This window comes from Bos indicus, chromosome 10 (genome assembly GCF_029378745.1).
Source record: "Bos indicus isolate NIAB-ARS_2022 breed Sahiwal x Tharparkar chromosome 10, NIAB-ARS_B.indTharparkar_mat_pri_1.0, whole genome shotgun sequence".
NCBI classification, from domain to species: Eukaryota; Metazoa; Chordata; class Mammalia; order Artiodactyla; family Bovidae; genus Bos; species Bos indicus.
In genome coordinates, this window is record NC_091769.1 from 36,870,706 (window position 1) to 36,894,703 (window position 23,998).

Consider the following 23,998-nt stretch of genomic DNA (forward strand, 5'->3'; position numbering starts at 1 on the left):
AGTAAGAAGATTACTGGGGCTTCCCAGGTGGCTCAGTGGTAAAAAATCTGCCTGCCAGTGCAGGAGCCTCAGGAGACCCCAGGGTTCGATCCCTGGGTCGGGAAAATCCTCTGGAGGAGGAAATGGCAACCCACTCCAGTATTATTGCCGGCATTATCCCGTGGATAGAGGAGCATGGTGGCCTACAGTCCATGGGGGTCGCAAAGAGCCGTTGGTGACCGAACAAGAAAATAACCAGGACAAAGGAAAGGTGAAGCCCAAGGAATTCCTTGGAATCTTCTATCTGTGCTACCTGTGTGCCATGTTGGCAGCATGCTGCCCACTATCACCTATCACCAGTTCCCTTTTCACAGGCATGTGCACTGTTCCCTTGTGTAAACTTTGAGTTCCTTGGGGGAAATCAGGCCTTCTTTTTTGCATCCATCATGCTCAGCACCCAGTATATTGCCATGCTCATATGACCTTAGTAAATCATTGCTTGATTGAAGGCCATCTTAGGACAGCCAATGTTAGCAGTGTCAGAAACACCTGGAGGGCTTGTTAAGCCAGATTTCTGGGCCACATCTGAGTTTCTGATTCACTCAGTCTCTAATAGGAACCAAGAATTGGCCTTTCTAGCAATTTTCCACGTATTCTATAAAATTCTTCTTTAACTCTCTTGGTTTCAACTGCAGTAGTAAATTTCAGCTGCTAGGATTTAGCCAACCTTGGAATCCAAATAGTACTGGCTGGTCAGAAGTTAATGGTGAGTGAGGGAGGGAAACTGAATCCAAAAATGCAGGAAGACTGGATATAGAAAATCATTGTTTGCAACCACTAATGACATAATTACTGCAGGCAATGATCATCAATGATTGATAAAACTATTAGGTAAAAGGTTGATGAGAACTTTGGATGGATGGATCAGGTGGCCAACTTTTTAACCTACTGATGAATCTTAACGTCACTGAAAGTGGGCCACTGGGCATAATGTGCCCTCTGATATGATGCCACTGAAAGTGTAAAACACATCCTAGGAAGCCTTTATAAAAAAAAATTGAAGCTAAATCTAGTCAAGCGTCTAGCTCTATCATGTCTAACTGCACTAAGGGACTATTAATTAAATATGTGGTCCTGATTTGTTTGTATCCTGATTCAAACAAACCTACTGTAAAATGATACTTTTTGAGACTGTTTGGAAAAACTAAATCTAAAACACACACTATTAAGTATTTTTAAAACATTTTTTTGTGTATGGGGAGTTCCCTGGTGGTCTAGTGGTTAGTATTCAGTGCTTTCACTGTCATGGCCCACGTTCAGTCTCTGGTTGGGAACTGAGATCCTGCAAGCCGAGTGGTGCAGCTAAATAAACAAGTCAATAAATAAAATGTGTTCTTTTTAATGTTTTGGGTATGGATGTGGTTCTTTTTGAAAAATAAACTTTATTTTAGAATAGCTTTAGCTTTACAGGATTATAAAGAAAGAAACATTCCATTTATCTTAAACATAGTAGCATCTATCATTAATATGGTAGGTTTGTTGGTATTAATAAACCAATATTTGACATAGTATTACTAAAGTCCATACTTTATTCAGGTTTCCTCAATTTTTCCCTAATGTCCTTTTCCTGTTCCATCCAGGATACCACATTACATTTCATTGTCATGACTCCTTAGGCTTCTCTTGGCTTTCACAGCTTCATAGAGGGTTTTTTGGGGTTTTTTTTTTTTTTGATGACTTGGACACTTTAGAATAGTACTGGTAGGGTATTTTGTGCCATATCCCGCCAATGAGATTTATCTGATGATTTTCTCATGATTAGACTGAGGTTATGAGTTTGAAGTCCTCCCCCTCTTTGAGGCTGGAGTACCTTTGTAATATTTAAATTATAAATTATTTGTAATTCTGCATGGGAGATTTGTCTATGCTCTCCATGAATTAACTTCTTAATTTACAATATACTTTTTAATTATTAACAAATTATAGTCATTCACATATATTTATATTTGACCCTTTGATATACCGCATCATTGTGCGTGTGTGTGTGTGTGTGTGTGTGTGTGTGTGTGTGTGTGTTTGGGCCATAACGTGTGGCTTGTGGGATTTCAGTCCTGTGACCAGGGATTGAACCAGGTCCCTCACTTTGGAGTCCTAACCACTGGACAGAATTCCCTGTGTGTATATGCTTGATTTGTGTTTTCTGCTTTTGTTTTTGAACACTTCCTTACTTTCTGGTACTATAAAATGCTCCAAACTCATCTTGTATATTTCCTGCCCCAGTCCTAGAATCAGCCATTTCTCCAAGGACCCTTGGTTCTCTTATATTGGAAAATGCTATTAGAAACCAAGATTTGGAAGAAAAAAAAAAAAAAAGAAGAAAAAAAAAAGAAACCAAGATTTGGGTGCTAGATACACTCATTGCTACTGGAGTGTCTTGCTTTTGGGTCCTTCTCAGCTGACAAAGGGAATATGTGTGTATGTGTAACATATACACATGTTGATAAATATTTCTATATGTAACTATCTGAATCTATATATGGGTGAGTTTTTTAAAGCCTGTTACATATACACAGTGTAATATTTACAACTGAAATTAATTATATGGCTAAGATTTGGTTTTAAAACTCCAGCAAAAGGATAAAAATAAATTGGAATAATACAACACAATTGGCTAAGATAATCATCGAATAAGAGTAAAGGGTACTTTGGGGATTCATTATACTGTTTTACTTGTGCGTATGTTTAAAATATTTCACAATAAAAGTTTTTTAAAATAGCCTAAATTACCATGTAGCTATTAAAGCAGCTCAAAAAAAGAACTATACAGCCAGATACATGGTATTCACACACACATACTTACTACACTTCTTCTCAGGGCTATCCCTTAGTGAAATTTTGAAGAGTACAGTTGGTTTTTTTCCCCACATATTTGGACTCACTTGCTATTTCAGAAACCCCAGACTTACTGCTCTCTTCCTATTTCCTAAATCTACTTTTGGGAAAAAATCTGCTCATTTGAAAATCCCCCTTTCAGAATGTGGTCTCTCCTAGAAACTTACTTTTTTGCTTTATCGTCAACCGAGCAAGGTGTGGCACTGTTTCTGGTTTACAGATTTCAGGCAAGGGGCGTGTGGCAGGTACAGCAATAGTCCCCAGCGCCCGTGACATCACACCTCCAAACCCCAAAGTCATAGATTCCCTGCTTCTCTAAGGCAATGAGGAACAGATTCTGTTGGCTGCCCCATTCCTTAAAGGAAACTTCCCAACTCTTAACCTCTTTAACCAGTAGTTGGGAAAGAATATAGCCTTGCTCACAGGGCCAGCAAGACTGCCATGACCCCGTGACTTGGTTCTCTCATGGAGGAGGAGTCCTAACTCTGAGAAAGCTGAAGCAGCTACTTCCTGAGACTGCTAGAAATTATTTTCAAGGTGTTCTGCTGCTATGGGCAGGTGGCTTTTATTTCTAGTTTTGTCTTTATCTTCTCTTGCTCCTTGACTTCCTTGGACAGTCATGGATTGTAAAAGGCAGAGAATGGGCAGATACTTATTTCACATGAGTAGGGTGATGCCAAGGCCCAACCTGGCTCCATGCATAATAAGGGGCTGCTGCTGGCCTTTCCTCTCTGGTGGGATAGATCATAGCTGGCTCTGCTTCTGTTTTGAGAACAGGAACCACTTGGACATCTGCTCCTATGTTAGGTCAAATACATTTCCAGTTGATTTGATTAGTTTCCTTCCAAGCAATGCATTTACAAAAGGAAGGGAGATTTTTGCAGGCATGTATTTGCACAGGCAGCCAACCTCCTCCAGTCACACACACACATCCTCTCCCCATCCACCCACAAAGCGTCAGTCACATTTAGGGTTTGCACAAATGCACACCCTCCCTCATACATCATAATGCACACCCTCTCACCCACCTACACACCTCTTCCACAAAATCACACCTGCTCACATATCCTTAAAGAATGTTTCTTTACTGTGTCCAGAGAGACAGAAAGACGGGTAAGAGTGGGTTGTGAGGGCTCAGGAAGGCAAGCACTCTATGCAGGAGCACAAAGTCTGAAGGCCAGGACTCCACTGTCCTCCCTACTCTGCAAGCAGAAATACTAAGACTTGAGAGGGGTTCAGAAGCAGGGGTAGAGGAGGCAGGCATTCCAGTCACCAGGCCCCACAGGGACAGTACGCTGCCCCTCAGGCTGGTACCTGAGGTAGGAAGTTTGTCAAGGCTGTGAGAGGATAGAGACTTCCCTGGTGATCCAGTGGTTAAGACCATGCTTCTAATGCAGGGGAATGGGTTCAATCCCTGGTAGGGGAACTAAGAGCCCATGTGCTGCCTGGAGTGGCCAAACAAAGGAAAAAAAGGAAATAAAGAGTGTGAGTGGAGAATGCAGAGGCATGTGCTCCAGAAACCCATTTTGCCTGGTGGCCAAGGAGGGTCCTTGGACTGGAATTCTCATCAGAGTTCAGGAAATAATGGGGGGCAGGGTTGGGATAGGGGAGAAGAGGAAGTTAAAAGGCCAGGTTTGGGCTCCAAGTTCAACATCCTCTAGGAGCGGTCTTTCCAGTGTCAGCCAGAGTCAACAATTTCCTTTCATTGGAAACTTGAAGTCGCCTCCAGAGAGTAGAGTTGGAGGAGAGGACCTTGAGAAATGACAAGTGCTCAAGTGCAGGGCTGCAGCAGCCACTCTGCTGCAGTAGCCGCGGCCCGAGTGAATCTGGCTTCAGCCCTAGACTATTGCCTGCCCTGATCCGACTCAGCGCGAGCTCCGAAACTGTGGATTCTGGAACGGATCTAGACTTTTCCTTTAGGAAAGAGTCCCAAAGCCGACCCACAGCGCCTCAGAAGACTGCCTGAGCTCTCAGTTAAACGGACACTCAGGCCCCCGCCATCCAACTCTGACAGCACTTTCCCTGTGCTGCCGCCTGGGGGCGCCCCCAGCTGGGTCTGAGGCTGCCGCCAGAACTGCTGTTGTTATCATTAGTATAATAAACAAACAAGCATTGATGGGGCCAAGAGGAGGAAGAGGCAGGCCTCTGCTGCTCAGAAGGAGAATCCTTTGAAAGATCTAATGAGGCTTCAGGGAAATGGAAGGTGAGGAAGAGGGGAAAACGAGTGGCTTGTCCCTCTTCCCCACCCAGTACTTCTGGGACTTGCCCTCTGGAGTTCTGGTCCCAGGGACCCCTACAGGCAAGGGCAAAAGGAAGGGGACATTTGGTAAAATGGATTTGGAACCAGCTCTTTATCAGCCAGACAGGATGTCTGTGGACACAGCTACCCCTTAGATTACTGGTAGTGGGGCAGGCCAAGCTCTGAGGCAATTGTTCATTCATTTAACAAGCATCTGTCTATTTATGGAGTGCCTACTATGTGCAAGGTAATCTACTAATAATAGCTAATGTTTTATTGGATATTGTGAGAACATAGCCAACTTTCACATCACATCCTGAGGGATGGGGGCTAGAAGCAGAGGGAGCAACTGGGAAGAATGACAGTCCCCCAAAGATGTGGGCCATTGGGCTTTAACCTATGTAGTGTAACAGTGGCGACAGCGGATAAAACCAGAGGATTACCAAGATCTCAGAACTCAAGACTCAAGGCCCAAGGTCTTGGAGATAAAGGGGTGGAAAGTGGAATATGAATACAGGGAATTTGGGTGAAAAACTCATGAATGAGGCATGAAGGTGTGCTAGTAGGTCCTGTGGGGGGAGCACTGAGTCACCACAATTTCAGGGCCTGATGGTTGGAAGTATCCAGGGGAAATTTTCTGTGCTGAAAGGAGGGTGCTGGGTTCTGTGGTCGGAGTCTGGACAAAAGTTGGGGTATGGTAGAGGTTTCTAGGAAGGTTTTGAGGGAAGGATCTAGAGTGCTGGGTTGGAAAAGATGCTGGGGTGTATTTAAGGAAAGGAGGGGCGTGGCTGGGGTGCTCATCTAGGGGACCCAGCCAGGTCCTTGGGTTCTGCACTGGGGTATTCTCTGGGACCGCGGGTGCCGGCCGGGGCTGCGGAGGTCTGTGGGTGGAGGTCGGCCGGAGGCCCGGCTGGGTGGCAGCTACTAGGTTGGTGCTCGGAGCGAGCCGCCCGGGGTTCCGCGGGGGGGCGGTACGAGCTCGGGCTGCGGGCGGGCGGGCTAGCCGGGGAGGAGGCGGTGGCTCCAAGAGGAACATGAATCAGCGGCGGCGGCGACGGCGGCGACGGCTGTGGAAGGAGCGCGGTGGCCCAGGAGCGGCCCCGGGGACCCCGCGTGGCTGACAGCCGCCGCGGCGACACAGCGGGCGCGGGTCTCGGAGCCCCAGCCCCAGCGCCGCCCCCCGGGCCGGCCCCCGTCCCTCCCTCGGCCCTCCTCCTCCTCCTCCCTCTCTTCCCTCCTCCCTGGTCGCTCGCGGGCCGGGCCCGGCATGGTGCGGCGTCGCCGCCGATGGCGCTGAGGCGGAGCATGGGGCGGTCGGGGCTCCCGCCGCTGCCGCGGCCGCCGCCGCCGCCGCTGCTGCTGCTGGCGGGTCTGGCGGTTCTGCTGCTCCCCGAGCCCGCGGCCGCAGGTAGGGGCTGCCCGGGGGGCGGCGGAGAGCTGGGGGCTGCGGAGGGGCGCGGCGGGGATCGGAGCCCGGCGACTGCAGCGGGGCGAGCCCAGGGCCTGGGCGGGCCGGAGATTCGAGCGGGGGGCTCCAAGCTGGAAGGCCGAGGCTCGGGGGCTGGGGAAGGGGACTCAGCGGTGGGTTCGCTCCGGGATCTCGGGTCAGGATCCCCACCCCCCAACTTTCTCGCGTCCGGGCTCTTCTAGTGGGGTTCTAAGGAAAGGAGTGGGGCTCCGAGCTGAGCCGTCAGCGGGGGATGTTAGGGACTGGCTTTTCCCGCCTCGATGTTCTGAGTTGTTTGTTCACCCCTCCCAGTCCCAGGGACCCCAGTCTGCTCGCCCCACACGCGAAGGTCCACCCTGAAGCCACTGGGGCTGGGACTCAGCACCCACAGGACCCCTACCTCATGTTGGTACAGGGGCTTTCACAGTGCCCAGTCACAGAAAACACCTGGGCATACTCGAGTGCCTCTGCCTGCTCTGAGCTTCCTGAAACCCAGGCATGTTGGAGATGATGGACTGGGGCAGAGTTGCTGGTGTTTGCTCAGCCTTGTGTTCCCACACAGCCACTGAGGCATTTGCCTGTGGCTAGAGTGCTTCTTGCAGCACCCGGGATCCCTAAGTTCACACTACACACCCCTGGGACTGCCTGTCCTGTATGGGGTGTAAAGCTACCCGTCTTTGCCCTGTGACTGGTCCTGAGAAGGTGAAGGCAGTAGGAAGTGACACCGGGCAGAGCAGCAGCCCACCAAGCAGGTACCTTCTTTTCAGACAGCTTTCCCCGCTGCCATATCAGCATCTCAAAGGAGGAAAAGGAAGGGAAATAGTGACAGGAATTTACGAGCGGAAGAGTTGTGTGTATCTTAGGATCAGAGAGCTCAGAAATTTGCCTAGCATCACACAGCAAAGGGCAGGAAGAAGCTGGACTGGGTTTCAGTTATATGGATAGTTCACCTGCCCCTCTCTGCCTCACTGCTTAAAAACACACAGGAGGAGTGTGTGTGTGTGTGTGTGTGTGTGTGTGTGTGTGTGTGTGTGTGTTCAGAGGTAGTGTTCGAGAGGGTGGCCCCCTGTTGGTGTGACAGTAGCTCAGGGGTCTTGGGCTCAGGGCCCCTCCCTTCCCTTCTACCTCCTACCTTCCTAGCACCCGCCCCTGCACACGTTCAGGTATTAATAGAGCGGCCGGCTGCCAGGAAGGCTGCCATGTGTTTGATCTGACGTGGTTTTGCAGCCATATGTTCTCCACTTCAGGGGAGCACCCCCTCCTTCCCTTCCTCCTTACATTTGCCAGAGGCGGGGGTGCAGGAGGATGCCAACAGCAGAGCAGGGTCTGGGCTGTCACCTTGGGTGGAGAGCTGGCTGCCTGTTGCACTGACTGGGTACAGCAGTGATTCCGAGGGTAGTACCTGCCCCAGGCTATGAGGGCGCCCCACTGTTGCAGCCTGGCTTGCTTTCCTTTTGGTGGTTGGGCCCGACTTAACATTGCCCAGCAGGGAGGCATGGGGAACCGGTCACTTCCTTACAGCTGGGAGGAACTTGGCAGTGGTAGAAATGGTGCCTGGAGAGCTTGTCGTGTTCCTTCCCGCAGCCCTGGTTAGGCCACCTTCCTTCCCACACTGTCCTGCCTGTGCTGCCTTGGCCACTGGCTAGGAATGAGCCTTCTGACACAGAAACTAGGTGCTAGGAGAGGATGGGGGATATTTCCAGATGCAGGGTGCCTGTCAAGCAGAATGACACATTCTCTTTCCCACCTCTCAGGCCTGAAGCTCATGGGGGCCCCAGTGAAGCTGACGGTGTCTCAGGGACAGCCGGTGAAGCTCAACTGCAGTGTGGAGGGGATGGAAGAGCCTGAGATACAGTGGGTGAAGGATGGGGCTGTGGTCCACAGCATGGATCAGGTGTACATCCCCGTCAGTGAGCAGCACTGGATTGGCTTCCTCAGGTGCAGGACTGGGGGAGGGTGTGGGATGCCAGTCTGGGGGCATGTTGTGTTCTTGCCATGAGATTTGGGAGCTGAGGGCAATGCTGATGCCCAGAGGTCTGTGGTTTGGTTTTGTTTTTTAAATTCGGCCACCTGTGGCTACTTCCAGAAGTGGGGGAAGGCTGAACCCATTGAGTCTGCCCAGCAGAGCTGCCCCCCTTGACTCTGGGAGGCCCTGTGTCCTGTTTCCACAGCCTGAAGTCAGTGGAGCGCTCTGATGCGGGCCGGTACTGGTGCCAGGTGGAGGATGGTGACGAAACCGAGACCTCCCAGCCAGTGTGGCTCACGGTAGAAGGTGAGGAGGCAGAGCCACAGGGGTGTGTTGACCTGAGCAGGCGCTGTCTGCTAGGGACCACACCTATGCCCAAGGAAGCTCAGTGGAATCTGGGCGGCCGCATTGCCTTCTGGGACCCGACTGCACCAGACTCCAGGCCCAGCCCCTACATGCAAGACCTGGGGATTTGAGAGCCAAGGGGATGGACGGCTAGGACCCATCATCTATGGGGTGCAGTCGAGTTCCAGTTGTCTGACAAACAAGCCTTGAGCACCCATCTGGGGCTAGACCCTTTTCTGCCAAGTGGCCAGGCCAGGAGGGGGAGGACTGGGGGAGGGGAGGAAGGCTCCACAGCTGCAGGAGCCCAGAGCTGTTGAGCCCAGGAAAACAAAGTGACTAAGAAAGTAACAAAGGCCCCTGAATGGGATCTGGGGCTTGCCAGCAGAACTCTGCTAAAGCTCCCGCCCACTCCCCTTCCTTGTTGCCCCTCCCCCAGCTCCCCACCGTCTGCCTCTTCCCTGGCTTTGAGAAGGGCTGTTAGAGAAGGGAGAATCTGTCTCTCAAGGTTCACTCCCCACCTGCCTTTTACCCCTAGGTGTGCCATTTTTCACTGTGGAGCCAAAAGACCTGGCAGTGCCGCCCAATGCCCCTTTCCAACTGTTTTGTGAGGCCGTGGGGCCCCCAGAACCTGTTACCATTATCTGGTGGAGAGGAGGCACACAGGTTGGGGAACCAGCTCCCTCTCCTTCCGTTTTAAATGTCACAGGTGAGCAGCCTCCGGAGGGGCTTTGAGCAGGGGTGGTGAGGCTGGCAGAGTTCAAACCTGCTTCAGTCACTAAGCTTGCTGTTGTGAGTGTCCAGAGTGCCTGAGAACGTGACCTACACCATTACTAAGCTCATTAGTCAGGTGTGCTAGACTGGCTGGGTGGGCTGATTTGTGGTGAGCCTGCTGTGTGTGCTTAAGGAGATGCTGGAGCCTCTTGCCTTTGTTCACAGCAGGCTAGTTCACAGCAGACTAGGCTGTGCACAGCTGGCCCTGGGAGGTGAATGTGTAGGACCAAGGGCACCCATCCCCCCCACCCCTCCCAAGGGAAGGAGCCAGGAACCAGCCCACGCAGAGCTAGGAGGAGTGTCTGGCAGACTTGTCTAGAAGACAAGTCTCAGGCTGCAGAGTTGGGGATAGTCGTGGATCGGGGAGGAAAAGGGGGAAGGGGGAGCCAGCGCACAGATAAATATACGAGCCTACTCGTCTAATGGCCCTTTCCAGAAAATCTCCAGACCTTTCCCAAACAACTGTATCTGGCCATGTCTCTACACAGTTAAACCAAAGCCACCATGCCTGCACACCCACATGGACCCCAAGATGCCCAGGCACACACCTCAGGCCCTTGTGAGGCTCAATTATGTGTGAAACAAAGTTATTGTTTCTGGTGGAGGCTTGAACTGGCCGAAAAAGATGGGCATCTGAGCTTGGTCTCATGTACTGCAAATTGGGAGGGATGGACACTGATTTGCCAAGTCCCTTAGGAATTTGAAAAGCGATGAACTGCAGAATCGGTTGGAAGTGAGGGCAGGTCCCGTTCGGGAGGCACTGTGATACAGCAGATGAGAAGGGAGGTCGGGTTCAGTTCTCTCTAGAAGTGCGTGGTTGGGACCCTCAGGCAGCCAGCTAGATAATAAGCACTCACTGAACTCCTACTCCACACACCACACTGTACTAGGCACCATGGGGGACCTAGGACAAAAGAAGGAGAAGCCATCGGTCCAGCCCCCTAGGAATTAGTATAATTGGGGAGACAAGACTCGTGCCATCAGGAGCAGAGAACTACTGAAAGGCAGAGAATTTGCAAATAGAACAATGTTTTGGCACAGAGCAAATACAGAAGGGCTCTCTGGAATGTGCAAAGGAGTGACCAGAAAAGGGAGGCAACTTTGTGCTGTCTGCCAGAGATGGGATGCCAGAGGTGGGGGGGGTGTCACATGTCACATTTCTCAAGTGTTTTACTGTGCACTTTACATATGTTACATCAGTTGGTTCTCACAACTCTGCCATTCAGGAGATGAGAAAACAGAGCCCCAGCCTTGGGATTTATATCGCTGTCCCTATGGTCTAACCCTTTCTTTTGGCTGGAGGGTATTAAGCTAATCAGACCCAGAGCCTGGCTATCCCCCTTCCCCAATCCCAGACTGAGTGGGAGTTGATGCTCAGGGCATGCTAATTAAGGTTTTCTGGCCCCAGGGGTGACCCAGAGCACTGTGTTCTCCTGTGAAGCTCACAACCCAAAAGGCCTGGCCTCTTCTCGCACTGCCACTGTTCATCTTCAAGGTAGGAGGACCCCAGGAAGTGAGGGGCGGTGAGGCAGAGGCCCTCTCTGCAGGCTGTGGGTGAAGTTAGAATTGTTTGGTGTTCCAACTCGCCTCGGTCCTGCTGGGATCTGGGGGATGAGGGGTTAATTGGCATAGCTCCATTCCTAGTGGGAGCACCTGAGACCCTGCCACGGCTGCGATGAGAATAGAAACCTGACGTCACAGCAGATTTCCCATCTCAGAGCAGAGTCCTTAGGAGGGAACAGGGGAGGGAGTTAGCAGGAGATGGTCAAGGCTCATGCCCAATCTTGCTTCTCCAGCCCCTGTGGAGGGAATAGGGGTGGGGGAAACAGCCTAGCAGGATGGTAGAGGCCCAGAGGGCTGCTGTGTACAGTGGGAGGGGTACAGAGGGAGAGAGCGAGCTGATGTATGCTCAGGAATGGGCTGTGGCTGCAGGGCCAGTTGCCTCTCACTGGTATCTCCCAAGGCCGAGATACTGTGTCTCCCACCCATCCACGGTCTTATCCTATTCCTTGATTAGACAGGGCTCTTGATTCAGGGAGAAGCGACCTATCTCCACAGCCTAGGCCCTCTCCCAGGTTTGAGCAGCTATCTGCTACTGGTTGCTTGGCTTCTGTATTACTGTGGTCCTGGGAGTGCTGAGTGGCCATCATTTTGGTGGGGGAACCCTAGGGAGGGACTCATGGCTCGACTCCCATACTCTCTCCCTTTCTCTATCCTTCTTGGGCACTGACTCTAAGTCCCCATCTGCAGCACTGCCCGCAGCCCCCTTCAACATCACAGTGACGAAGCTCTCCAGCAGCAACGTTAGCGTGGCCTGGATGCCAGGGGCTGACGGCCGAGCCCTGATCCAATCCTGTACAGTTCAGGTAGGCTGAAAGAGTGGGACAGGCTCTCCTGGCCATCCTCCTTCTGGCTGTCTTGGTGGCACTTTGTTGACAGTGGTATCACATTTACCTAGTCTTGCCCTCGGGGCTTGGACTCCACTATTCAGGTGTCATTCCCTTACCAGGAACAGCCCTGGCCATTGCCCCTTATCATAGGGTGCTCTAGCAAACAAGTGATGGCAGATCAGTTCAACCTGTGCATTCTTCAGGCTAGAAAACGGATCAGTAGATCAGACTGGGGATACCCTGGAAGAGTTTTACTTATGTGGGCAAAACCCCAAAGCTTTGATTTATTTGATGCCTGTACTCTCAAGCTCCACACCCCAACTCAGGCCTCAGAGGACAGGGGCCCAGAAGAGGTCCTGCACATTAGAGAGTGGGAGGGCCAAGTAAGGTGATCTAAAAATGAGGCAATGCCAGCTCATTCGTTTTTGTCTGTTCACTCCAAAGTTATTTAAAGGGAACCTTTGAAACAGTTCTAGGCAGTTCTCCTGGGCAGCAAAGGGCCCTCCTGGGCAGCAAAGGCCCAGCAAAGGGTCCCCCTTTAGAGGACCCCACTCTGGCCCTCCTTTGGTGGCACCTCTTGCCCCTGGGCAGGGAATATATAGGGCCAAGGGAATATACCCGTCCAGCTCACCAGGACACCCCCTCCTCTTAAATCTATCTGTTTCTGGGGCTGATATGGGGCTCCTCCCTGCTCCATCCCCTCAAGGATGGATCACACTAGGTACATGCACCCCTAAGCCCCAAGGATAGCCATCTGAGGGGGAATGGGTATGGAGGCCACTGTCCACACCCATGCACATGATGTCCCTCACGGTGCAGACCCTTGCCTGGAGGCTGGCTCTTCTCGTGCTGTCTCATTCAGGCTTGGAACTCCAAGGATTCAGAGAATTGTAGAAAAATGCAAACCTGATCTTCCGGGTTGTTTTGTAGCTTTGTTTGTCAGTATATTAAGATAGAAACTATTTTACTTAATAGCTGTTAGCTGATTTTTAACATTTAAAATCATATAAAATCATAATGTTTAGTCGTATGGTACACTGGATCTCCCCATTTGTACTCTTGCCCTGGGTTCCCAAAGTGTAAGGTGCAGGCCTGGTTCACGGTATCCCTAAGCTCCTAGGCACTTTGCCCTTGAGAAGCTCTGAGACTCTGGGCTGGCATTTATTTTTATTTTTTATTTTTTTTTAAGTCTTTTTTGAATTTGTTACAACATTGCTTCTGCTTTATGTTTTGTTTTTTGGCTGCAAGGCATGTGGTATCTTGGCTCCCTAACCAGGGATTGAACTGCACCCCCTGCATTGGAAGGCAAAGTCTTAACCACTGGACCGCCAGGGAAGTCCCTGGGCTGGCATTTAAACAGTTACTGGGTTGGCCAAAAAGTCTGGGTTCTTCTGCAACAACTTATGGAAATGTAAACAAACTTTTTTGCCAAATGAATACAAAGAGTGGTATCCACTGTAACATAATTATGCATCAAGCACAAAGGGGCATCAATTTTACTGAGTATTTGAGAAAGTGTTTCACAGAGAAAGTGATATTTGCACTGAATCTTGAAGGATGAGTTGGACTCCATTCTTCATAGGAAGAGCAGGTCATTTCCAGCAAAGGGAACAGAATTTGCAAAGACTTAGAGGTGTGGAATGTGCAGTGGGGGAGGATGGGAGGGGATGGGTTGCAAATGTCTGCTGATAGTTTTTTTTTTTTTTAATTGAAGTATAGTTGATTTACAGTGTTAATTTCTGCAGTACAGCAGAGTGATTCAGTTATAGATATATATGTTCTTTATTTTCCGCTACGATTTATCACAGGACATTGAATATAGTTCCTTGTGCTATACAGTAGGCCCTTGTTGTTTACCCATCCTATGTATACTAATTTGCATCTGCTAATCCCCAACTCCCCATCCTTCCCTCTCCCCCACCCCCCGCCTTGGCAACCACAAGTCGGTTCCTTATGTCTGTGAGTCTGCTTCTGCTTCATATATATATTCATTTTTGTTGTATTTTACATTCCACATGTAAGTGACATCATATGGTGTTTGTCTTTCTCTTTCTGACTTGTTTTGCTTAGTGTGATAATCTCTAGGTCCATCCATGTTGCTGCAGATGGCATTATTTCATTTTTATGGCTGAGTAATATTCCATTGGGTATATATGTATGAATGTATATATACACATACCACATCTTCTTTATCCATCCATCTGTTGGTGGACATTAGGTTGTTTTCATGTCTTGGTTACTCCACTGATAGACTTGAAGAGGCATAGGTTAAAGCCCCCAGTCATATCCATACCTATCCTACCTTCCATCCCATCTCACATGCCTAAGAAACCTCCCTCCCTTACCTCATTGATTTTCTGCTATTCTGTAGGTGACTCAGGCCCCAGGAGACTGGGAGGTTCTGGCTGTCATGGTCCCTGTGCCACCTTTTACCTGCCTGCTTCGGGATCTGACACCCGCCACCAACTACAGCCTCAGGGTTCGCTGTGCCAATGCCTTGGGGCCCTCTCCATATGCTGACTGGGTGCCCTTTCGGACGAAGGGTCTAGGTAAAGGACTTACAGAGCAGAGTACCTGGGCAGGGATGAGCAGGGGCGGGGCAGTGTCAGCTCCAGTTCTGAATGGAGTTGATTGAAAGAAGGTTACCTGAGAGTGGGGATCATACCTCAGTCAGCCAGCACTTCACTGAGTGCCTGCTGCTTACCTGTGAACTGGATAAATCCAGCCCCCATCCAGCAGCTCTAGTTCTAGTGGGTGGAACAGACAAGCAGAAAAGATTGGATAGTACGGTGGTAAAGAGTGCCCTAGGGGGCTCCAGGAATACCTGGTACAGAGATCTGAGGTCTGAATGAGAAGGAAGGACCCATATTTGGGGGGAAATCCCTGCAGAGAGGGCGCAGTGACCCTATAGCACAAACGTGCATGGAGTTCCTAGCAATTGGAAGGAGGCTGCAGGGCTGTGAGGAGAGGAGAGTGAAGGATGCCACTGAGGAGCAACCAAGGGGATGAAGAACAATACCCTGCCTCGCTGGGATGGTCCGGGCCTTGCCATTGCTCGCCCTTACTCCTCAGGACAGCGGGTGACAGCAGTCAGCAATGGCAGACAAACTGTTCCCCCACCTGTTGCTCTTGGAGAAGTTTAGTTCTACGGAGCCGGTTCCGAAGGCCCACATGGGCTAGTGATGGTGCACAGGCAGAGCAGGGCTCTTAGCAAGCTTCTCTCTTTGGGAACAGCCCCAGCCAGCGCTCCCAAGAACCTCCATGCCATCCGCACAGACTCTGGCCTCATCCTGGAGTGGGAAGAAGTGATCCCTGAGGGCCCTTCAGAAGGCCCCCTGGGACCCTATAAAATGTCCTGGGCTCAAGACAACGGTACCCAGGTAAGGGAAACTTCCACTCTCCAAGTGCGCTAGAGTCAGCCATCAGGGCTCCGAGGCCCTTCAAGATTCAGGTTAGTGGTCCTTGGTGAGCCTGGGGGCCGTGGTGGGCCTTCCACCACCCCTGGGAGTCTACGCCGTCCTGCCCTCTGCAGGCTGCATTGTTCATTGGAGTCCATCTTCTGTTAAGACTGCTTCCAGTGTCCACTTTGAAAGTCAAGCAGGAAGTACATTCCTGCACAAACCAGGGGAGGACACAGATAAGGCCTTCTTATCCTCTTCCACCCCTCAGTTCCCTCCCATCCCCCACCCCTGCTTTCTCAGACTGAGCCTTGTTTGTGTTCAGGAGAGGCCTCTGCAGCCTGCAGCAGGAATGTGATGACTCCCAGCAGGTTGCGTCCCTGCATCCCCTGAACCCACAGTGTTCCTAGCCGCCCATGATCCTAGTGAGATCTTTTTCTGCCTTCAGGCCTTACCCAGCTGGAGCCTTTTTCCTCAGGCTCAGTGTGGGATGGGGGCTTTTCCTGGCTGCAGGGTGAGCTGACAGTGGAGGGGACCAGGGCCAACCTGACGGGCTGGGATCCCCAGAAGGACCTGACTGTGCGTGTGTGTGTCGCCAATGCAGTTGGCTGTGGGCCCTGGAGTCAGCCACTGGTGGTCTCTTCTCATGACCATGCAGGTAAGGCCTATAAGGGGAAGTGGCCACGGGATTGAGGCTTTCCAGGGCAACCTGGACTGATGGGAGGAGATTGGCAGCACCTCCCCTCCTACGAGGCCCGAAGACTCAAGAGTCAAGCACTTGAGGCCAGGGTTGTATCCCATCCTCCATCCCCATGCCATGCAAGCTAGCACAGAAATGCCTGGTCACACTGTAGGTCCCAATAGCCAGGGCCTGTGGCTGACAGAGTAGGAACTCTTGGGTCTCCCTTTGGAGCCTCTTTCCACTCTGCTCCCTTACTGACTGAGAGGAGCCGTTGGATCAGGCTCAGTGACCCTCATTTACAGATTCTAAAGGGCCTGCGTGGTGTCAGCCCAGCTCGTGCTACTGCCCCTGTCTCCCACAGGCCAGCAGGGTGCTCCCCACAGCCGCACATCCTGGGTGCCTGTGGTCCTGGGTGTGCTGACAGCCCTGGTGACGGCTGCTGCCCTGGCCCTCATCCTGCTTCGAAAGAGGAGGAAGGAGACACGGTTTGGGTAAGGGCTGGGGACATGGAGAGAAAAGTAGGCACTGACTGAAGACCGTGGAGCTGACTCCAAGTCCTGGGTCTCCTTTTAGGCAAGCCTTTGACAGCGTCATGGCCCGGGGGGAGCCAGCTGTTCACTTCCGGGCAGCACGGTCCTTCAATCGGGAAAGGCCTGAGCGCATCGAGGCCACACGTGAGTGAGTGGTGGGGAGTCCAACGAGGAAGGGATGGGCTGTCTTGAACCTGCACCTGCCTTTCTCTTACTGATTTGACCAATAGGTTTGAACCTTGCTGAGTCCTAGGCACACCATGGAAAAAACATGTAGACCTATCCTGAGGTCTCTGGCCCAGCTGTGGGGGAGCTAAATAAAGCTCATCTCTGCTTTGAGGGTGGCTTCTGGGGTGGAGGAGGCAGACTGAGTTTTGGATCAGGACCAGAGAGGTCGCTCCCTTTCTTATGGCCTCCTCCCCGCAGTGGACAGCTTGGGCATCAGCGACGAGCTGAAGGACAAGCTGGAAGACGTGCTGATCCCGGAGCAGCAGTTCACCCTGGGCCGGATGTTAGGCAAAGGTGTGTGGGGCTGAGCAGGGACTGGCCTGAGCTGCCAGGGCTGGGTGTGTCTGCTAGCTTCCATGTCACTCTGGGGCTGTGGATGTAGGTCAGCTCCTATGAACAGGATATGCTCATAAACTCCTGGCTGCTGGACATTTAGGGGAATGGAGGCTGGGGTCGAGAAAGGCTGAGGTGTCATCACTCCTAGCTTACTTTGTTTTGCTATGAATGAGGGAGCCTCCTTCAGTGGCCCCAGAAAGTGATACTGTGTCCCTATGAAGGGTCACTGGGGAGGTGGGGGGTGGGCAGGAGGTCAAGGGGACTCACCATTGTTTGGATCGGTTCCTAGGAGAGTTTGGTTCAGTGCGGGAGGCCCAATTGAAGCAGGAGGACGGCTCCTTTGTGAAAGTGGCTGTAAAGATGCTGAAAGGTGAGTGGAGAATATCACTATAGTGGAATGAGGGTGTCACTTGGGAGGTGAAAGGGGGCTGATTCTGAAGCAGGCTCTGCTGGGCCCCTAGACTTTCCAAGATGTGTTAGTCAGCAGTAACTGGGATGCTTTCTCTGCCACGTGAATAATTCACAGGCATAAACCCACACTCCTTGGTGCCCCAGCCTCTGTCCTCTGCCTCAGCAGTGACTATCCTCTGATTTCACTTGGGGTGACTAAAGCTGTGGTTGCTTGAGTGGTTTGGCTGTCCAAACCAAAGAGAAGGCATGAGCGAGTGGAGATGTTGGACAGGCCAGCCTGTGGGGTTTCCTCCTGCTCATGACCAGACTGTTTCCCCACGCCCACGGTGGTCACGTCTCCCTCCTTCCCTCCCTCCTTTTCCCCCAGCTGACATCATTGCCTCGAGCGACATTGAAGAGTTCCTCAGGGAAGCGGCTTGCATGAAGGAGTTTGACCACCCACACGTGGCCAAGCTTGTTGGTGAGTCCCTTCTTGGGGGGAGGTAAATGTAAAATGAGGCTAAAACTGTGCTCCCCCAAGGTGCTAGGGCAGCCTGTGGGGAGAAGCTCAGACTTGCCTGGTGAGTAAGCAGACACCACAATAGCAAGGAGGGGCGTGGCTGAAATCTGATCAGGCTCCAGGTAAGGAGCTCAGTTTGTAGACCCTGTAGGTGAAGACTGCTTGTGTGAACAGAGGAAGAGGAGACAGAGAAGTTGCTCCAGAGATTCAGGGGCAGCCAGAATGACTCCTGGGGAGTCACCAGGCCAGTGTGGAACTTATGGGGAAAGAGGTAGCAGAGCCAGGGCTAGAGGTAGGACCAGCAGGTAGGGACCCAGGCCGATGCTTGGACTGTCCCTTGACATTTATGTGCCCCGCTGACTCTCCCTTGTCCCCAGGGGTGAGCCTCCGGAGCAGGGCCAAAGGCCGTCTCCCCATCCCCATGGTCATCCTGCCTTTCATGAAGCATGGGGACCTGCACGCCTTCCTGCTTTCCTCCCGGATTGGCGAGAACCCCTTTGTGAGTGCCTGGGGTGGGGTGGCCAGGAGTTGGAAAAGCACAGAAACCCTGGGAGAGAGGTTGGCTTGGTGGGCAGGGCCATTTGAGTAGGCTGGGAGAAGGTGGTCTCTAAGTCTGACCTTTATTGCTAACAGGCTTCCTTCTCCCTCACAAGTCCCCACTGGGAATTGAGGCTTAGCCAGGTCCCTTCCTGGGAGAGGAGCCCTGTGGGGCCCCAGATTGGGACAGTCTTGACTTTTGGGTGCTCTCCCTCAGGTTTGCCAAAGCTTCCTTGCTCTGGGAAGCCCCTCCACCCGCTTCCTTTCAGCCATTCTGAGGACAGTTGTTATGTTTCCTGGTCAGGGAATCCCGTTCCTCCTGCCCTGGCTAGGTCTGTCCTGAGCTTGCTGTCCTGTCTGCCCACCAGAACCTGCCGCTGCAGACCCTGGTCCGGTTCATGGTGGACATTGCCTGTGGCATGGAGTATCTGAGCTCCCGGAACTTTATCCACCGAGACCTGGCTGCTCGGAACTGCATGTATGTGAATTCTGGGAGGATTCGGGTGGGAGGCAGGAAGCAGTACCAGGAAGAACTAGCCCCCGCCTGGGACAGTATCTGCTCTGTGAGGAGATGGCCTGGGGACAGAGACACCCTGGATTTAGTAAGGCTGCGGCCTGGTGGAAGGCTGACCCCATCCTCCAACCCCTCCCAGGCTGGCAGAAGACATGACGGTGTGCGTGGCTGACTTCGGACTCTCCCGGAAGATCTATAGTGGGGACTACTACCGTCAGGGCTGTGCCTCCAAACTGCCCGTCAAGTGGCTGGCACTGGAGAGCCTGGCTGACAACCTGTACACTGTGCACAGTGACGTGGTGAGCAGGTGGCGGCGGCAGTACTGTGGTTAGCGTGTGGGTGGACCTGGAGCCTCTCCGAGGGCCCAGCCCACTCGGCCCCCAGCCTGAGGCCCCTGAGCCCCAAGGTGTGCTTGCTTGGAGACTGCTTGGCCTAGGAGGCCTAGTGACCCCTGCCCCCAACCTCGTTCTGTCCCAGTGGGCCTTCGGGGTGACCATGTGGGAGATCGTGACCCGTGGGCAGACGCCGTACGCTGGCATCGAGAACGCGGAGATTTACAACTACCTCATCGGCGGTAACCGCCTGAAACAGCCTCCGGAGTGTATGGAGGACGTGTGAGTGCCCCAGGGAGGGCGTTCTGGGAGGGGACAGGTGTTTGGGGTTTCGGCTGCTGGCTACCACCACACCTGCTGTCCTGGCGGAGGCTGCGATCCTCAGCTGAACTTTTGTGGAAATATCCTTGTCGTTAGAGGCGAGTCTGACTTCTACCCCGAACTTTCTTTTTCGTCTACGACTCCTGTTTTCTTTCTCTCCTCCTTTATCATCCTATAGTTCTTCCTGCAGCCTTTACTGATTGCTCATTTTCTCCAGATTCCGGGGAGAACCAGGAATCCCCCCCAGGGGCAGAAGGTCCAGGGTTGGGCAACAGTGCGTGCAGGTTCCCCTGTTAGCGTTCTCCACTCGGACTCCTCCAAAGCTGAGCGCTCCCTCCCCCTCCGGGAGTGCTCCGTGGGGGCTGGGAAAAACTGCTGCTCCATCGCATTCCTTGCTTGACAGGGAGGGGGCGCTGGGGGCGGGAGGCTGGGCTCCTTTCTTATCTGGGCCTCTGCTCTGGGGGAGTGAAGAGACCTAAGATAACAGACTGCAATCCCCGGGGAGAAGAGACCTAAGATAACAGACTGCAATCCCGGGGAGAAGGGCACTGTCTTCCCTGCTTTCTGGAAGCCTGGAGCCCTTGGGAGTGGGGCGGGATGGTGATACACTTGCTACTCGGTGGAGAGTCATGAACCCCTTGTGACTAGAACACAGTATCGCTAACATCAACTGGCTACTTCACAGGCATTCTTTCAGGTAATCCTCCTCTAACCCTATGAGGAAAAGACTATTATTATCCCCATTTTGTAGATGAGGAATTAGGATTAAAGAGGTTAGGTAACACGACCCATGTCACACAGCTATTAAGTGAATAAGTTGAGACTTGAACCTAGATCTATGTGATTTCAGAATGTGCTTATTAAACATGACCCCCACTATGACTTGTCTATTCTAGTATTATTCTCTCATGCCATGCAAGCCAGAGATTCCCTGGGCCCCCAGAGGACCTTTGCACTAGTACTAGGGGATGGGAGGCTACAAACCTATTTCCTGCTCTGGGGTTGGACCTCCAGAGGTCCAAGAATGGAGACAGGCAGAGGAAGACTCAGCCTGAGTGGTGGGATCCTCTTTCCTCTAGGGTAGGGGCTTTGAAGGACCCTGAGGCTGGACTGTGGGAGAGAGGGAAATCTGAGTGCACAAACCAGGGCTTCCCCCTCAGCAGAGCTCAGGGGTCAGAAAACTCTGGTCTCCCAGTGGCTGCAGCCTGCTTGGGCGTCTGAAGCCACAGAGGCTCTGCTGGGCAGTGGGGACCAGGCCCTGGCTTAGTGTCATTCAGGACTGAAGGTAGTGTTGTTAGTAGGGGGTGGGCAGGAGCTGGCCTCCCACCAGGCAGCCCGTGGACAGGCGCCAGTTGGCTCCTGGCACGGCCTTGACAGTATAGCCCAGCCCAGCCACATAGCCATGGCCTGGACCATTCCCACGACCTATTCAGTGTCTGGCATGATTTTCCCCCATCATTGGAGGCCCCTGTCAGGAGGCCTGGTATGTGGGGAGTGTTTGGGGCTTTTATTGTGGGCACAGGCAAGAAAGTCAGGCATTTGCTCTTACTAGATCTGGTCTCAGCCCCTTCCTGTTAAAATTTTTTTTTCCTTCAGCATGAGGCATTCCCTGGGAATAGGAATAAGACCTCAGGGAATCTATAAAGCTCTTAAAGTTGTACATAAAAAATGTTGCTGCCAGGGAAGGGGCTGGAAGCTTTTCTGATTCTCAAAGGTGTCCATGAATAATGAGGATTTAAGACCCCCTGAATGGATGAGGATTTAGGACAAAGGGTGAATGCTCAAATCTCACTCCCCTCCAAATAACCCTGACTCCTGGGTATGTTTCACAGGACAAAAACACTCCTACCACCCCCTCCCAAAACAGCAGAAGAGGGACTCCAGACCCTACCCACCTGGTTTCGTCACTTTCTACCTGTGTGACCTTAGTCAACTTTCTTAATCTCTCTGTGCCTTTTTTTGAACATTGGTAGGGTAGGAATCGCTTATTTCATAATATTGTGAGAATTAGTAATAAATATAAAATACTTAAAATAGTGCCAGACACACAGTAAACCCATAGTGCCAGTAAACAGTGCCAGACACACAGTGTTTGATTTATATATATTTGACCTTGCCATGTGGCTTGCAGGATCTCAGTTCCTTGACCAGGGATTGAATCTGGGCCACAGTAGCGAAAGCCAGAATCCTAACCACTAGGCCACCAGGGAACTTCCACAATCACATCTTTTTAAATTGTGGTTTCATATAATAAAGGGGCCTCTGCTTTTGAGAGGAGGACCCTTCTTCCCCTTTCTCTGGCTCCTCACTCCCTCCCCTCACCCTTTTCTCTGTCCCAGGTATGAGCTCATGTACCAATGCTGGAGCGCCGACCCCAAGCAGCGCCCGAGCTTCACTTGTCTGCGAATGGAGTTGGAGACAGTCCTGGGCCGCCTGTCTGTACTGTCCGCCAGCCAGGACCCCTTGTACATCAACCTTGAGGGGGCCCAGGAGCCTACTGAGGGAGGCGACCTGGAGCTGCCTGGCGGGGACCAGGCCAGCAGTGGGGCGGGGGATGGCAGTGGCCTGGGGGCCGTGGGGGGCACCCCCAGTGACTATCGGTACATCCTCAGCCCCGGGGAGCTGACTGAGCAGCCTGGGCATGGGGAGCAGCAGCCAGAGAGCCCCGTCAGTGAGTCTCAGAGGCTGCTGCTGCTGCAGCAAGGGCTACTGCCCCACAGTAGCTGTTAGCCCACAAGCCAAGGGCATCCGGGGCCACGTGGCTGGCTCTGCCGGCCGCTGTGCTGGCTGACTAAGCCCCGTCTGACCCCAGCCCAGGCGGCAAGGCGTGGAGGCTCCTGTGGTAGCCCTCCTGAGCTGTGCTGGAAGCCTGGACTGACCAATCACCCAATCCCAGTTCTTCCTGCAAAACTCTGTGGCCAGCCTGGCATCAGTTCAGGCCTCTGCTGGGTGGAGGTGGGCCAGGCCTGGTTGTCTAAATGCAGGCAGCTGGCAGAGGGGGGTGGTTATGTTTCCATGGTTACCATGGGTGTGGAGAGAAGTTGGGGCCCCTACTCTCCCAGCTGAGCGGCCCTGCGGCTTCAGTGCATGCATTGAGGCGTCTCTGTCCTGAGGGCCCATCTGTGTCTGTGCTTGGGGTTTAAATACCTAGGTTTGCCCCTCCTCACAAAGAGATGCCCTTGTATTATTCCCCTTTAGGTGAGAATTGGTAAGGGATTGGTACAGTCGGGTCCCAAGCCCCTGTAGCGTGAGGTAGTGGGACACTCAGGTCTGAATCGTTGTCACCTTCCCGGTTACCCATCCTGTCTAGGTCAGGAGTAAAGAGCAGCTGAGCAGATCACGGCCAGGAATGCTGAATGACATGGGCCATCCTTTGCCCAGCTTTTAAAGGCAGTGCACTGAGGAGCTGGGCAAGAGGAAGGGATGCTGTGCCCAGGAATGAATGAGGCCAGAGAGGAGTCCAGGAGCCCCTCTTCATGCCCTCCTGTCTGAGCATGCTACCATATCCCAAAATATCCCAAGACTAACAAAGGCAGCTGTGTTTCAGCCCAGTCCTTCCATGCAGCATCCCTTAGTTCCAACTTTGCCTCTAACTGGAGACCCTCTTCTGTTCCATGTCTCCAGAGATGGAGAGAAAATAGGCCTGGTGACTGGTGTGGCTGAAGGGGAGTAACTGGAGCCTAGACCCCAGCCCTGACTAGGGGAGCCTCTGGGAGTGCATGGGGCAGGCCCTTGCTGTTAGGGACTTTTCCAAGCCGTTAGATGCTGTTTAAAAACAGAAATAAATTGAAGACTAAAGACTCAAGGCTTTGTCTCTTAAATGTTTACTTTTCTTTCCAGATCACAAAAATGAAGCATCCCTGCAGAGAGAAAAGTCTGAAAAGACATATGCTAAAATATTAACAGCTGTTATCTTTACATGATGTCATTAAGGGGATTTTCTTTTTCCTTTATGTTTCCCAAGTTTTCTGCATTGAGCACAAAATGCTTTTGTAATTACAGACAGTCCCAAAGAATCTTATAGTAAAGATAATACATAGTTAGAGATGATTAGGAAAATGCAGAAAGTCATTTTAAAAATGCCAAATACCTATAATCCTACTACCATTGACCTTTTGAAAATGCAAATGTTTTGAAAAAGTGCTTTATCTTGGAAGAGAGACAAAGAGACTATTTGGCTG

At 52.0% G+C, this 23,998-nt stretch overlaps 1 protein-coding gene across 3 annotated transcripts; it reads left to right on the forward strand.

Annotated features, from left to right (window-relative positions):
- Positions 1-5,015: 5,015 nt before the first annotated feature.
- TYRO3 (TYRO3 protein tyrosine kinase) lies at positions 5,016-23,622 on the forward strand. Of its 3 annotated transcripts, none has more exons than XM_070797302.1 (19): positions 5,016-5,074; positions 8,312-8,495; positions 8,729-8,829; positions 9,404-9,574; positions 11,048-11,134; positions 11,890-12,005; positions 14,401-14,578; positions 15,264-15,409; positions 15,941-16,085; positions 16,471-16,600; positions 16,683-16,783; positions 17,066-17,161; positions 17,493-17,573; positions 17,982-18,074; positions 18,491-18,612; positions 19,019-19,128; positions 19,304-19,463; positions 19,642-19,778; positions 22,157-23,622. In XM_070797302.1, exons 1-19 carry the CDS (start codon positions 5,068-5,070, stop codon positions 22,545-22,547), a joined length of 2,556 nt encoding a protein of 851 aa, XP_070653403.1. In that variant the 5' UTR covers positions 5,016-5,067; the 3' UTR covers positions 22,548-23,622. The 3 variants fall into 3 exon arrangements, with proteins under 3 accessions (XP_070653403.1, XP_070653404.1, XP_019824130.1); XM_070797303.1 differs by lacking the exon at positions 5,016-5,074 and adding an exon at positions 6,176-6,518; XM_019968571.2 differs by lacking the exon at positions 5,016-5,074 and adding an exon at positions 6,717-7,309.
- The last annotated feature ends 376 nt before the right edge of the window (positions 23,623-23,998 follow it).

Coding starts and splice junctions, on each gene's coding strand:
- TYRO3 (XM_070797303.1), top strand. CDS start 6,398: ATGGCGCTGAGGCGGAGCATGGGGCGGTCGGGGCTCCCGCCGCTGCCG. Junction 15,410..15,940: donor CTCAAGACAACGGTACCCAG/GTAAGGGAAACT, acceptor TCCTGGCTGCAG/GGTGAGCTGACAGTGGAGGG. Junction 18,075..18,490: donor ACACGTGGCCAAGCTTGTTG/GTGAGTCCCTTC, acceptor CCTTGTCCCCAG/GGGTGAGCCTCCGGAGCAGG.